This window comes from Drosophila navojoa, chromosome 5 (assembly GCF_054131105.1).
Source record: "Drosophila navojoa isolate 15081-1374.11 chromosome 5, UAZ_NAV_1.0, whole genome shotgun sequence".
Classification (NCBI taxonomy): domain Eukaryota; kingdom Metazoa; phylum Arthropoda; class Insecta; order Diptera; family Drosophilidae; genus Drosophila; species Drosophila navojoa.
The window spans coordinates 22024891-22041043 of NC_142893.1; the positions used below are offsets into that span (position 1 = coordinate 22024891).

A 16153-nucleotide genomic window follows, 5' to 3' on the forward strand; every position below is an offset into this window, starting at 1 on the left:
ATTATGGAAAGGTTGGCTATTTAGTGCTCTTAGCTGCTTTCATTAGGGTTAAAAATGCAACTGTCCCATCATCTGGGACGAAAAGCCTCTTAAGGAGCACTCGCACATGTGTATCTGCTTGTATCTGTAGCTGCGCAGCTCACATTGCCACAAGCCGGCGCTCGTAAATACATTTTATGAACACCTGCACATTACAAACTTTAAAATTTATGTCTGTATGGGCGCTTGCTGCCGTATATGGCTCGTATTTATGGATGTGGCGTCGTGAATGTTGCGGCATATTTGGTTTCGGCGTGCGAAATGCATTTTATGAATCTTTTATGGCTTTTAATGTAGAGACACCTGCAGATACACACACACACACACACACACAGAGAGAGAGAGAAAGAGAGTGAGCGAGAGATAGACAGCAACCCACATTCAGATTGGCGCCACCTGGCGCTGACTTTATGCGGCACTGGCGTCACACAATCAACGCCAGCGAGTGCCCTCGCCGGAACGGCAACGGAGGACAGCTTGTCATAAAAAGGTGGGTGGCGAGGGCGGTCGGGAGATGCCTTTACCTTTGCCTTTACCGCTGCCTTTATGGCGCAAAGCTGGATGCGGAATCTGCTCACGCGCGCGAAACGTATATCATCCTGGCCTAATCCATGGTGGGCATGAGTTTCACTAAGCGCAGCAGCACACGAAACATTCCCCGACCAAAAACTCCGTGGCTACAACAAAGTTGCAGCATTTTGATTTATGCCCTTCTGAGCTGGTTAAAGTATGTATGAGATATTTGCATACATATAGACGTATGTATGTATGTATGTATTGGGTAATGCTGACACGCCCACTCATTAGTGTGTGGGACGGTTGCCTAGCACGGATCTGAGTGAACACACAATAATAATGTCGATGCCAACGCGAACCTCAATTTCAATGCCAGCAGCTGCGGATGCAACTCGCGCGAGCTCGAGTTGTCTAAGAGTGAGAAAAGGATGTCTTAAGACACTCTTTAACAGTAAATGAAACGAGCTCGAGTAACGTCTCTCCAAGCAAAGCCCAAAAATTACTGAGCCGTGCTGTGTGAATAGCGGGAGAGAAATCGAGTAGGGCAAAGAGATATCTACCTCTTATGTAGTGCCTACACAATTTGAATACACTTCAGATTGAAAATGAGGCAGAAGAGCAGAAGGAGCAAAGGACTGCAGCTGGAGACTTTGATCTAGGCTATTCTCTTTTCTTGTATTCGGTAGACTGTAAAATACAGACGCGATGGTGGGTGGATATTATATAAAGAAGGAATTTATGGTTTCTTGGTATTCAAAATGTATCAAAACTACTGGACGGAGATGAATAATTGTTTTACTATTATCCTACATTAGTTCCGATCGAATATTTTTTTAGATATTAGATATCCATATGAAAATATTTGATATAAAGAACTAAATATGAAATAAATAATTTTGAGCGGTTCGTATATATATTTTGTTTACTGCTTTCTTTATTGTATTTCAAATTTGATTTCTATTCGTTTCTGTTATTCACTTGCCTTGTGCTATTTTCTACTATTTTATAAACCTACATATTTCTCATATTTGCATGTAGTTTTCTCATAAATAATACTCAAACATATTAAATTATGTTCTTTACCATGTGCAAAGAAACAGCTTTGCAAATTAATTTAAGAACTGCCTTTGGACATATGAAAAATTCAATTTCATAAACTCTTTATTTATTCTTTAATAAATCAAATTGAAATTCATTTGGTCTTGAGTGAACTCGAGTGAAGGCAGAGACAAAGCCAAGGCAAGCAAGCCTTAAATTTCTTAGTCCGGCACACTTGAGGCATAATTCAAGCATGACTCGGAATCAGTTCAGCTGGCAGCCAAGTGGGCCATGGAGCAAACTGAAAAGGCTCGGCATATTTGGGCTTTTGGGCGCACTTCAGTCGAATGTGAAGTCAATAAAGTGAAATTAATCACGTGAAATGCTGCACATTAAGATGATTGCATATTGTCAACGCACTCATCTCGACTGAGCAATATCTCGGCCTCGCCTCGCCTTCAATCACTCACTCATCCGAATACTTGACCCGAATGGGAGCTCGAATAAAAACTAACTAAAAATCACTTGCACTTTTTCTGTTTTGTTTGCTCTTTGCTGTTTCTGATTCTTTTCTTTTTCTTTTTTGTTTTTTGTTTTGCTTGTTATTGTAAATTGAATTTCAGTGTCATTTCAGCTACGGTTGAATGTTTTGCTTTCTGGCGCTCTAATTGCATCTGATTGCAGGCGACGGCTTCAGTCGCGCAGTCGCCAGCCGGAGTCTCGGGCTTGGGAACCTCACATCCGTATCCGTTGATTTTTCCATTCGCGTTGCTTTCTTTTCTGCAGCTCATCCGCTAGCAAACGTGAGCGAAATTTAAATGGAGCTGACTTTGCAGCTGACTGAGCTGACAAAAAGGCTGACGTGGGAGGAGCAGGGCAAGCGAAAGGAGTAGGTAGTCGATGATACCCTGTCCACAAGTTTATATTTGGAAATATTTCAACCAATATTGAGCTCGCCTCCTCTGCGCACTGCATGCCATATAGAGTATCGCACAGAGTAGAGTATATAAGAGACAAATTGATTGGAAATTCGCAATCAACTAATGACATGACAATAGCAACAGCAACAGCAACAGCAACAGCAGCAGCAGCAGCAGCAGCAGAGATTCAATTGTGTTTTCTCGCTTGCTAACATATTTGCAGACAATTAATCGCATGAACATCGAATTGTGATCAATTATTTTACAATATCATACTCAGGGGATTAGAGGACTGCTGCACGTACAACAACTAACTGTAATTTGGCGGTTAAATCAATTTGCAGCCACAATTAATAGGCTAAGCCATGCCGCGGCCCGCCAGGTGTAAATGTTGCACACACACGTAGCATTTCAATTTCCTTGTCGGAAGAGACAGCAATAAGCGCGTGGAACTGGGCCGACCCGGGCAGGGGGTGTATAGAGCGGGGCTAGGGGCGATGGAGAAATCGGGAACGTGGTCTTTGAAGTTCATGTTGTTTGTCAAGAAAATGAATTTCACTTGACGGCGATTATGTGGCAGCTATTCAGTGAGCCAACTTATAGCTGGCAAAAGTTTTGTAAAACATTTCCGATATTTCAAAAAACAGCTACACACCGCATGCCCCACACCGAGCACCTAACACCCCATCCCCTGTTCAATGCTCTTGTCGAGCGTGTCGTCTAACCAAAATGCCAAACACGAATGCCAAACGAAACGCTGCCTGACAGCAGCCAGCGGGTAGCGAAGGGTGAAAACTTTTGCCTAAATCACTTAACAGAAAACAAGTGTTGGCATATCTGGCCCCTCCAGCCGAGCAGCGCCCCTCGATCCATCATTCGCACCATCTCATTTCGAACGGAAAACTTACTCTGCGCAAAGTTTCTTCGTTTTCGTTTTCATTTTCATTTTCTTTTTGTTTCTCGCAATGCGAATGCCGCCTGCTACAGAGGCAGGCAATGAAATATAATAACAAGAAATAACCGGAAGCAGCACACAGGATGCGTGCTGTTTGACATACCACAAACACACACACACACACACGAGCACACTCGCACACACAGGCCAAGCAGTTGGGAGTTGCGTAAACAGAAAATCAATTACATGTGCATACACTGTAGCGCCCCCTGTCGGCCTGCAGCTGCATCATCATGCGGCGCTTTTTGACGGTGCGGGGATTTACATCAATTACGGCACGAAAAGCTTTTTGACTTTTATTGTGACATAGGCCCGGGCGCAACTATATGAAACGCATGAATATTTCACTCCCCACGGAGGAAACAAGTTTTAAAAGCAAGTTAAGAGTGTGCCACGCCCACAGACAGACCGTCCACATGTACATTACGTTAGGCGCACACACGCACCCACACACACACACACACACACATGCATTGTACGGATCCTTGTGAGTTGGGTCAGCAGCAAGCCTTTTAGCCAGAGCCATATACCCTGTAAGCCATATGTTATGTGGGCATATTGGGCTGAACAGATTGTAGAAGAAAGCCGATTTCTGTTCTTAATATTAGTGGAAGCACTTTAATGCTTTTTCAGTTCAGGTGCATGTAAAAAATTAGGAGATGCCGAGGTAAATGATAATCTAAGAGTTCATTAGATGGTAAAGACGCCTTAGTGGCCAGCCTAGTATAAGCACAACTAGATAGATAGATAGATAATTGTCAAGCCAAGTAAGAGAGTACTCAAAAGGTGCCATCCATTAGATATCCGATGAAGATCCTTCCTATAATACTTGATTATATTTTGTAAATATACGAAATAATTAATAAATAATACTATTTTTTATAGTCTATTTAATTATTATTATGCTTAATATTTTATCATTTTACCTTATTTCTATTTTTAATTTATTTTTTATCTGCTACATAAAGTATCTCGGAGTTGTGTAATGCCCGCTGGCTGGCCTCCATCTGAGCAGGCTGAAATGAGCAAAGCTGAGCCAAAACAGAGTTCAATTTAAAAATCGCTTGCATAATTTATAAATGCATAGCGGGCAGCTGAAGCTGGACATTTATGGGCAACAGGCTGGAGCTGGACCTTAGGTTCTTCTTCAGCAGCTCCTGCTTCGGCTTCGGCTTCGGCTTCGGCTTCTGCATCTGCTTTGTTCCCCAACATCTGCCAGTGTTCGTCAGCGGGCATTGAATATTTATCGCTTGGATTCCTTTGCTGCTGTGATTCCATGAGCACGAAATTGAAAATGTGCCACTTTGTTTAATTTTATGCAAATCGATGTCGTCATGCGGTTATATTGAGATTGCTGTTGGCATTGGTTGGTATTGGTATTGGGGTTGGCCTTGGTATTGGTATTGGTTTTTGGTCATTGTTGTCAGTGTTAAGTAACACCCTCTGCTGCTCTGCTGCTGCCGTCTCGCTCGCTCTCGCCCGGGTTTTTAATTAGCATTTGACCAGGGGGCGGCTCCACGTGTTGCATGACTCTCGTCCTCGTATCTGTTGTCACACATCTCACACATGCACATGCAGTTGCAGTTCGTGAATTGCAATTTATTTTTGCCATGTTGCATGCCCCATAACCGCATAACACGAAATACACCACAATGCGGTTTTGGTCACGATGCCAAACCCCTCCCGCTCATCTCTCGCTACATAATGGCGCATTTATGGAAATTTCGAAACAAGCGCAGACTTGTGAAATTCGAAATGCGAAATGGCAAATGGCAAATGATTCTAACTGAAGTTTTGCCAAATGCCCTGACTTATTTCTTTTTATTGAGCCAAACAAAAAGTGCATTGAGCAGTTCAGCTTAAACAGCCAACGGCACAAATGGAATTTTCTTCTCCTGGAAAATATTTATTTATTGCATACTTTTGGGAGCAGCCACAAAATAGAACCACAATTCTTCATTTGTATATATTGTATGTATGTATGTATGTACGTATGTATATGCATGCATAAATTTAAATTGAATTCTCTTATTGTTTTCCATTGTTTTCTTTTAGTGGCCCACGTATGATTCCACATCCTGGGCATTCCAGCTGTATTATTGAGATGCCTGTCCGTTGTTGGAGGCATTCCGGCCCACCCATGCTTAGCTCGGACCACGCCAAGTGCAGTTACTTTCTGCTATCTGACAACATTAAAACTGTCTGCTCAAGTTTCCAACTTGCCAGAAGAATTTCAGCTGTTCTTTTTTTATGCATGTATGTGTGTATGTATACGTGTGAGCATGTGTGCATGTGTGTGCGCCTTGCAGGTAAGACGTATTACCAGCGCAAAGCCACGCCCAGCTGCTTTCAGTTGCACGCGAGAAATGTTTCGTGACAAAGAATTTCAAAACTGAAACTGAAGAAAAACGTCGGAGAGACATTGTAAAGCGTAGCAAGCAGCGCAAAAGTTTGAAGTTTTATTAAAAATACACACCGCAACATTTCTCAAGAACTTTGAACACGAAAACGTGAGATAATTTGTGAAGCCAAGCCCAGGACCACAGCCAGCTCCAGAGCCTGAGCCGCAGTAGGGCGTCAAGTACTTTGGATAAACTTCTGTGACAGCTCAATTTGAGGGCACGAGAGGTGGCTTGTCAGAAATATTATAATTTCAGTAGATAGTTGGCTGGCGGCTCCTAATGAGCAAATGTGTGCGAGGGAGTTGACTCTTGGCTAACTTTCTCTCACTCCATTCAGCGCGAGATGGACCAAATTCACCTGCCCTCGCCTCTGGGCTCTATCGCAGATCAACGGAATCAATTGTCAGCCAGCTAATAGGGATGCACCGACGGCAACTGCAACTGCAATTGAGCTGCGACAACAACCACAGCAACTGCGTGTACTGCACTTAACTGACGGTTCCGCCCACGCTGCACGCCCTTGCCGCATGCAGGCATGCATCCTTGCCCCCGTTTCGCTGCCTGTCGCATATGCAGCCGGGCGATGCCTGGCAATGGCTCGAAACATTAACATCATGTTGTGGTTATGGAAATTAGCTAACAAGGATGACAAACATTGTGCGTGCCAAGATTTATGCGCTGCACGCAACTCAAGAACATGATGCAACGCATCCTGTGAAAATGGAACACAAACACCAACAACAACAACAACAACAACAGCAACGACAACGACAACAACGACAACAGATGCCTAGCAAGGACAATTGGAACTCGAGCATTATGCGACCACTAATTGGTATTTATTGCCACTTAAGTGGGCCGAACTTGTTGCTACTTTTCACCTCGTATTTCATTCGAGTTTTTCCGTTCGGCGAGCGGCAACGCCCACTCAAAATGTCGGCGGCAGGCGTCGATCATCTCGCTGCGATCGGCCAATGGCAGCCGGGCTGCTATAATTAGCGATCGCGAGAGAACGAGAGCAAACACACTTGAGAAGAGTGAGCAGGGTGAGCAGCCTGAGGAGAGCAGGCAACATGTGTGTGTGTATGTGGTTGGATGTGGATATGTTGAGGCGGCTCGCATCTTGAGGCTAATTTCAGTGGGCACACGACTTTGGCACGGTTTAGTATCGTCGCGACAATTATCGTAATTAACTCGTTTATGTGTTGTGTGCTAATCCAATTAACCAAGTTCGCGCAGGATGCCCCCAGAAGCCGCAGATGCAGCCGCGCAGTGAGAAAACAAAATAAATTAATTCAATCAGCATCCAATTAGAAAGACAAATGAAGAATTTTAACGCACGATTCGCACGCCCAATTGAATTGTGTGTTTCTCTGCCCTCTTCCTCGCGCCGCCATCGTCATCATTGCCGCATCTTCATCATCATTAACAACTGCCCAATTAGGGAAAACAGTGATTGACCAAGTGATTTGCACGAGAATTTCAGTCCAATTCGCCAGCCATGTTGAACTATCAGCAGCAGCTGCATTCCATACCCGTCGGCGGTGCCGGCAATTTCTATTATGCCGCCTCGACAATGCCGTCGGCGACGTCCAGTGCATCCGGACCCGGTTCCGGGCCAGCTCACACCTTGGCGACCAGCGAGGCGGCGTATGCCGCGCCGCCCGCTCCGCCCCTGGAGCTGGATGAGAAGCTGCATCAAGCCGCCTACGTCAAGGATAAGGAAATTGCAAATCGCCGAGAGCTGGACAAAATGCATCGTTTCTCCGTGGACAATCTCATCGAACTGAAACAGGATGCGTTTGCCAAGAGCAAATTATCGATGGAGCTGGCCAATAACTTTGGTAAGTTGTATAATTACTATTATATATGATATTGTATTATTATTAAACAGAAAACTGGGATCACATGCTCATCTGTCACAGCAATATAATGAGAATGCCATTCATTTGAAATGCGACATTTAACACATTTGTGATAATTTCTTAATTTAATAAACACTCTCAAGAGACCCGCCTACATAGGAGACATAGGAGACACATCTCTTATGCACACACACATACACATGCATCCACATGCACGCGTAAGCCCGCGCTCTGCTATCTGTGCAGTAAGCAGCGACTGCGCTTAGGCTGCGCTGAAGTGTGGGCAATATTAAGAGAATTGATTTGTTGAATAATTTAATTTCTAGACGTACAATCTTAATGAAACTTTCAAAACGTAATCATAATGTTCAAAACACAAGTCTCCAGTACTCGAAATACGTTTTTTAAAAGAGGGCGTGGTATCCAAAACCTGTCAATTACAAAATATTTGTATATATCATATCTATATATACAGTAAATTTGAAGTTTTCAGATCTTAAAGTATTCAAATAAGGCTAAAAAACAAAATCAATTTTTCGATTATTCTTGATAAAACAGTTGGAAGATGATTCATCGAAAAAAATACAAATTTGTACTGCGTATGATATACACGAGTATGCCGGACAGACGGACAGGGCTATATCGACTCAGCTCGTCCTACTGATCAAGATATATATTCTTTATTGGGCTTGCGATGATTCCTTCCATGGGTTCAGGGTATAAATATGTGTATGTCTACCATAAAATGATTTAATTTTAATAATTTTTCTTCATAATTTTAAGTTTTGGCTAAGATTTCTTACCTAATGAAATTCGGCTTTTGACTTATTTGCCGTTGTAGTGTAGACGAAAAAATCTTTTCGTATCTTTAATGAAACTTTAAGTCATATTTTTTAATATTTATAAGAAACTTTATTAAATCAAATATGCCCCATTTTGGTCGATCACCTTTAGCCATTTTTCCACTAGAGACATAATTCCATTCGTGTAAAACTCTTGTGGTTTGTCTTTGAAAAACTGCTCCCAGTAATTGAAGCCAACTTTACACCATTAAGGGAGTTATGTATTGACCAAAATAAATGGTAGTCCGAAGGTACAAGGTCAGGACTAGATGGTGGGTGCATCAAAACTTCCCAGCCAAGGTCTTCCAGTGTTTGACGGGTCATCAAAGATGTGTGTGGTCTGGTGTTGTCCTGATGGAACACGATGCCTTTTTTAGTGATCAGCTCTGGCCGTTTTTTTTTTTCGATTTCTAGCTTATAAAACAATATTAAAAGTTTCTTTCGTCGGCACCCTTTATAAACAATAATTTTTGGACTAGATTTTATATATATTATATAAAATATCGATATCTCGCATTTCATTCAATTAAAAAGTGTTCTTCAATCAAGTGTATGATTCATTTCAATATAATCGATAAGCTTCTTTGAAATGTTTACCCATCAAACGACTCAGGACCTGCAAATGATAATGAAATGATGCTTCAATGGGATTTCATTTGTTAATCCGTGCTATTCACTTGAGGTAGTTTAAAGGCATTTTGTAGTTTATCATTTCGACATGCCACACGTCTGCTTCAGGGTGGTAATCATCGGGCTATATATTCCGTGTATTCAGTTTTTGTTGTTTTTTTCCTTAACCCAACCAAATCTTTTTTTTTACCCACGCCATTTGTCTCAATTTGTCAGCGGAGCTGTCCGCGGGATGGCATCGTAGATCAGGCCAGGCGCTCCATACGAGCAACTGCAGTGCCGCACGAGGTCCCAGGGGAGGAGTGGGAAAACGAGCTGTTTAATTTGAATTGCCAGCGAATCGGGCAAGCAGCGATAAAAAACAGTTGCAGCTTAATAAAATAAAATAAAATAAAAAGCGGAGCACGAAAACTCCAAATCGAAAGGGAAACCTCAATCAGATTTGTGGATAGGCATGGACATGGGCATGGGCATGGCTAGGGAAAGAGAGCCGAACTGAAGACGGGCACATGTTACAATCCGAGCAATGATAAAAATAAACACACACGCCTCTGGTCTCAGCCATTTACAGTGAACGTGGCATAGGGGCTGCAACGGCAACTGCAGCGGCGACTGCGACTGGCTGGGATGAGGCTGGTCGTTTTATGCTCCACTTGGAAAATATAGTCGCTGGGCTGCGCTCTTTGGCGCTTCGGTTGTTCAAAGGCATGCGGCCTCTGAGGGAATATCATGTCAGCTTTGATTACGTTTTGTCATGTTGACAATGTTGAAGTGTTGTCTGCAGTCGGAAATGCAGCTGAAAAGGGGAACGCAAAGAGGCGCAGCAAAAAAAGGCACAGCAACTGTGTGCGTGGCCAACGATTGAGAGCTGACTCCTGATAGCATTGCCATTGCCAGCAGTGACAATGAGCTGCGTATATTTCATAGCAAATTATACCGCTGACAACAGCACGGGCCTAAAACCAGGCCAGGAGACAACCCGGTGCCGGAGCCGGAGCCGCCACAGCGACCGTGCGCTCCTTAGCTTTTCGCACAGCAGCAACGAAAAAAAATAAAATGAAAGAGAAATATGCACACTAAGATGAGGCTGTCATCCATTTGGTTGTGCAATTGGCGGCGGCATAAATGAGCGAATGTCGCCCACATATGGCACCTAGATGTCATGCATGAGCTGTAGTTGCAGCTACCCAAATAAATCACATGCACAACTATATCTACTATCATATATACATCAGTATACATACATATATATAAACTTATATATGTATATGTATATTGATGCCTACATACATTTGCCTTTGGCATGCGTGTGCATATCATAAATTTCAGCTCATTTCAATTCAAATTTATCATTCACGAGCAAAGCATCACATTCACCAATACATATAAATACATAACATGGTTTTCATTTAAACATTCTTGCAAACAGGGCAATGTGAAAGTATATAAATGTTATACTTGAAAAATTGCTTAAGCTAATATTGCTGGGGAATCTCTAAAAGAGTAATATTGATTTTAATAAAATTTAAAAATCGAACCTTTTTATTCAAATGTAAGCAAAAAAATATTTTTAACATTTTAACTAAAATTATTAGATTAATAATGCAAATTAAATCAGATCACAAATGAAAAATTAATATGAAAAAAAATATATATATATATATATATATATATATATATATATTGAATTTAAAAAGATTTTCAATGTCACTTGAATGAATTGAATTCATTAAATTCAATGTTGATAATAAAAAAAAAAATAAATATATAAAATAAATTTGTTTTTAGGAAAATAATAATGTAATGAACAACATATAATAATACTTAATGGAGACAATTTTTTTATAATGACCGAAATTGAACAAATAATTACATTTGTTGTATATATTGGAAATATTTTAAAGACCCATTTATCTTGATCACTAGCCTTAGTCTTATCTAATGCCAAATTTTCACTTGCAAATCTTCGTTCTCCATATGAGCTACTTTGAAGTAGGTCAGCATCTGTTTAGTTGTACTCTAAATCTTGTGTATAGACATTTTGGTTGAGGTCTTCCAGTGCACTTGTATCTCCAACTGTGTGTATAAACATAATCCACTTCTCTCCAGTTGCTCTTTGACGATGAAATTTGAGACATTTACTAGGAAATCGCCCCATCTTACATATAAGCATTTGAATGAGTACACTTGAAGTAAGTAATGCAAACAGGGTTCGCTAGGCTTCATTTATTTTAATAGAATTAATTAAGATCAAAGCCTAGAATTTTTAACTGATTTTATAAGTTCAAATATAATTTAAAATATAATTTAAAAACCATCGAAATTTTTTTCAATAAATAAATTAGATAGATATAGAGAAAGGTTTTTAAAATTTCAGATAATATCTAAGAGATTTAACAAAATTTAAGAAACATTTTCATAGTATTCTTAATATTACCAAAATCCAGGAGTATTTTATTTACCATTTTAAATTTTCATTTAATTATAAACTATTCTCATTTGCATTAAAAATAACATTCATAATGATTTCGATTGAGAAAAAACTGTGGTATAAAATACGTAATATGTAATTTTTATAGCTTTTTTTTTAAAACAATACAGTAGAGCCCGGTTATAACGACCCCACGTATAGCGTCCGTGTGGCTATTTCGATGAAACTGTGAAAAGTTTTACGGCTATTCAGTTGAGATTTATTTGCAATTAAGTTTTTTACATATTACCATCTCCCAGAACATTCATTATACAATGTTTAGAATGGATTCTTATTATGGAGGCACGATTTCGTTATATCAAAATTCTTTTGCATATGAAATGATTTTATTTATGCACACACTCTGCATATTCTATTCGGCGGTTGTTCTTTTTATCATCATCTTTGTCTTTCGCCTGAAATCAATTAGTGAAAGTAGCTGTTCGCTTAATGTCACAATTTCGGTTTAATTAATAGATCGTAAATTTGTGGCGTTTGTTTTGTTCGTCGGCTTGCCACCTAAAATTAGTAGACAGCTGCCCGAGCATGTTGAAATATACATACACTCACTCATATACATATGTATGTATATAAATATATTTTATGACCCATGCCAAATGTTTATGACCCTCCCGTTGGGTACAGCGCCAGCGAAAGGATCAACGGGAATGCAAAATTTAATGTGTTGAGAAACATAAAAGTGCGACCAAAAATTCTTCAGCTGACAAATTAATAGTATATGTCCGGGCTCTAATCGATTATTTATGGGGCTTCCACGAATCTCAATAAAAGCCAAAGATTTTCTTATTAATTGTTCTATAATTGTCTTCCGTTCTCGTTGTCGTTGTCGTTGTAGGCGGAGTCGGAGTCGGCGTCGGTGGCAGCAGTGCCGTAGATTACCCCAGCAATCTCAGCTCGGGGCATTCCAGGAAGCCGCGTCGCAATCGCACCACCTTCAGCTCAGCTCAGCTCACAGCCCTGGAGAAGGTCTTCGAGCGTACCCACTATCCGGATGCGTTTGTACGCGAGGAGCTGGCCACCAAGGTGCATCTGAGCGAGGCGCGCGTGCAGGTAAGCCACGGGCTAACTACGTCAAACAGAGGAACCCTTTGTAAGCTCCTGTCCACCTCAGGTCTGGTTCCAGAATCGTCGTGCCAAATTCCGACGCAACGAGCGCAGCGTCAGCCTCGGTCGTCCGCTCTTGGACACGTCCACGCAGCTGGTGCCGGCTCCGGTGCCCAACAATATGCACAAGTATCCCAATTTAACGCACAGTGCCCCACCCGGAGCATACGCCCTGAACTTTGCACCACTTGAGCTGCGCTCCTGCCAGAACTATTCGAATTGCTACGGAGGATTCGGCGCGAACCCAAGCAGTGCCAATGGCGTCTGCTCCTTCTTCGGGGCGCCCAACTACTGTGTGAACTACGCGAAGAATGCGTATCCCTCGCTCTGATGGGCGATGGAGCCGAAACTCATCTGTATTTCAATTAGCACAATTGCATTATTATAATATTATTTATACGAAATTTATACCTGACTAATATATATATGTAAATTTATATATATTTTTTATATAGTAGAGCTTTTAATAAAATATGCTAAATTAATCGGATTCTAATTTGATCTGAATGAGCTCAGCGCTGCGAGATTTCAGAGTTCATTTTACATTTTCTTATAGTTAAATTGCGGTTCACAGTTAAATATTCATAAACTTAAATGGCAAAGGGGGAGAAAAAAACCCCTTTGTGGAAAAACCCAGGCCAATTTATAATCATCAACTATGCATAATTTGCCCTATCATGAATACTTTCCGAGCTTTTCAATTATTTAGCTGTCACAGGTTTGCCAAATTAACATCGCTGATTTAATTATATACTTTGATAGATGAATTAATTAAAAATTCATATGCATATCTATGATTACAAGACTCAAATGCGTGAGCTCTCATATATATACGTGTGTAGGTGTGTTTGTGTGTCTTATACGCATGTGTAAATTTGTATAATAAAACTTAATTAAAGTCTAGCAACAAAAAGGAAAAGACTCTGGTAAACTTTTCCAATCCACAACAGCATTGAAGTACATTAGGTTTGTGGCTAACGCAATTAAAAAGACAGATTGCCATAATGAATGGAAACTACATTGTGTTGAAACCTGCCTCAGACAGCAGGTAAATTAAGGTATTTATGTAACTTAGATTAAGTTTCAAATGACTTTCTACTTTGTATGGAGAGAGAGAGAGAGAGAGAGCAAGAGTTAGAGCCAATGGCAGCTGAGTCAAAGCTTCCCAAAGGATTTCAGGCAAATCTCTAAGAGCCCGTCTAATTTATCATAGAACAAAGCCTCAACACGATTCCATGCATGAATTACTGACAGACGGGTATGCACGAGTGCCACATACCTTTGTCACTTAAAAATATTATTATCTATTGTAACTGCAACAATACAAAGTCTATGATTGATAGATAAATAACGATTATGGTATATGTATCTGAGCTATAAAATGTTCATCTCAAATCGACATTTACTAATTCAATTAGTTGATATCTCATCTTGAGAATTACTTGAATACCGTATGAGCTAGACTTCCGACTGACATTTGTATGTATGTGCATATATGCATATATACATATATCAATTTTATTTATTTATTGATCTTTTTTTCAAAAATATTCCACGACGTATAAATATAAGCGAAAATAAAGCCACAAACAATATTAGCCAAAAATTTTGATCAACGCTTGAGCATTTGTTGTGAGATATATTTGCACTATGTTCATGCAATTCGCCGGGGTAGATCAGGCCCGTAAATTCATTAATGTATGGAGTAATGTAATCCTTGTTTTTGGGAATCGCTATACTCTTTTTCTCATTGGCAGCTAAGCAGATGGCGATCAGGTCGTCGGTGTACTCAAACGAATGATTAATACATTCTATAGTGGATTGCCCAAATTTGTAGTTGGTCAGCGAACTATTTACTTGAAGGCAATTAAATGTCCTGTAATCGATAATATCTACTCCCAAGCAGCTTTCGTAAAAAATCTCGCCATAGATAATCACATAGGTCTTCGGCAGGGTGGCCAAATTATATATGGAATAAGGATCGCCTGTTTTCAGGTCATATGCACCCCACTTACGCTCGAGCTCGTCCGGATAGATATCGGAGCAGAGCTTCATCCAATCTGGTAGATAGATAGAAGAGCACGATTCGTTTGTACTTTCGAAGTACATATTAAATATTTTGATTCGGATGTGACTTGAAAATGTAATCGAAATTGTGAGTTGGCTCTTATGATTATGACGTTTAAAACCTGGCCTAGGCTAACCTGGTTATCGCATGATCAATATATCTTAAAATATTCCTAGATTTGTCTCTAGTATACATACGATAGGCGCTCGAATCATTCTACTTTCATCAATGGGTTCAGGGTATATAAGTATGTCCTATGATAGCAAACAACAATAGGGTTACATTCAGGGAGTATCGTCGGCGAGTGTGCGGATATTCACTTGTGTGCCATTCGCTTAATAGACAAAAGGCTAACAAGTACTATGAAAAAGTTTAAATGTAAATAAAAATTCCTTTCTCATGCCGGCCTGACAGGCGACAAAAATGCAAATTAACATTTGGTATGTAAGCGTTATCTGCAGCTAATTTGCATAAAGAGCAAGTGTAAGAGAAATGGAATCAGTGTGTACGAGTGTGTCTGTGGGTGTATGTGTGTGTGTGTGTGTGAGTGAGTGAGTGTTTGTATCAACATTTTTACAATACTTACCAAATGACAATATGGCTTGAGAGGCGGCGCAAAGGCAAAAAATGCGTTTGGTCCCTTATTGCGATGCCGCAAAATAGTTGCAGACGACACGCCAAGGGATGGCAAATTAACCGAGCTACGACATTTGCTGACATGCTACATGCTGCAAGGCAACAGCACTCTGACAATGTAAGTTGAAATAGAGAGTAAGAGAAGAACACAGAAATGCAGCCAGAAAGAGTAAAATATGTGAGGGAGCGTTGGAGCTTGGTTAAATCAAATGTCGTACAAGAAATTCCAGCTCCAAGCAAGGCGTTTCTATTCCTATTCCTACTAAGTACCGAACTTAGCTAAGAGTGCATTTCTACATTATCAAATTGAAAATTCTGAGTGCAATGGCTTGGCTCTTATGTTTACAAAACTGACGCCATCTCACTACCATTGATCACCTTCCGGAGGTTGACTGCCCATCCATTAACCGCAGATCTGTTATTGAAACAATGCTTACTGATCTCCTAGTCAACTGGGAGGTAATTTGAAGCACATTCTTTCAAGGTACAGTGGCACTTATCGAGGTTCTTACTACGGTACTATAAAATACGGTATTATACGGTAAAATCAAGTTCAATTATCTTCACATTCAACATTAGTGCCCAAAAATATTGCAACCTATTTTCATTTTACTCGCCTAGCATATATAAGCTATATAAACAGGGGA

At 40.5% G+C, this 16153-nt stretch overlaps 2 protein-coding genes across 3 annotated transcripts; one reads left to right on the forward strand and one right to left on the reverse strand.

Annotated features, from left to right (window-relative positions):
• The first annotated feature begins 7005 nt into the window (after positions 1–7005).
• LOC108654776 (uncharacterized) lies at positions 7006–13151 on the forward strand. 2 transcript variants are annotated; one of them, XM_089262178.1, is made up of 3 exons: positions 7006–7721; positions 12562–12748; positions 12810–13151. In XM_089262178.1, the coding sequence occupies exons 1-3, from the start codon at positions 7372–7374 to the stop codon at positions 13131–13133; spliced, it is 861 nt and encodes a 286-aa protein (XP_089118304.1). In that variant the 5' UTR covers positions 7006–7371; the 3' UTR covers positions 13134–13151. The 2 variants fall into 2 exon arrangements, with proteins under 2 accessions (XP_089118304.1, XP_017961802.1); XM_018106313.3 differs by having other exon boundaries at positions 7006–7714; positions 12546–12748.
• Positions 13152–14320: 1169 nt separating this feature from the next.
• On the reverse strand, positions 14321–14974 carry LOC149091190 (uncharacterized). The gene has a single exon (XM_089262203.1). The coding sequence runs from the start codon at positions 14909–14911 to the stop codon at positions 14321–14323; it is 591 nt and encodes a 196-aa protein (XP_089118329.1). The 5' UTR covers positions 14912–14974.
• Positions 14975–16153: the final 1179 nt, after the last annotated feature.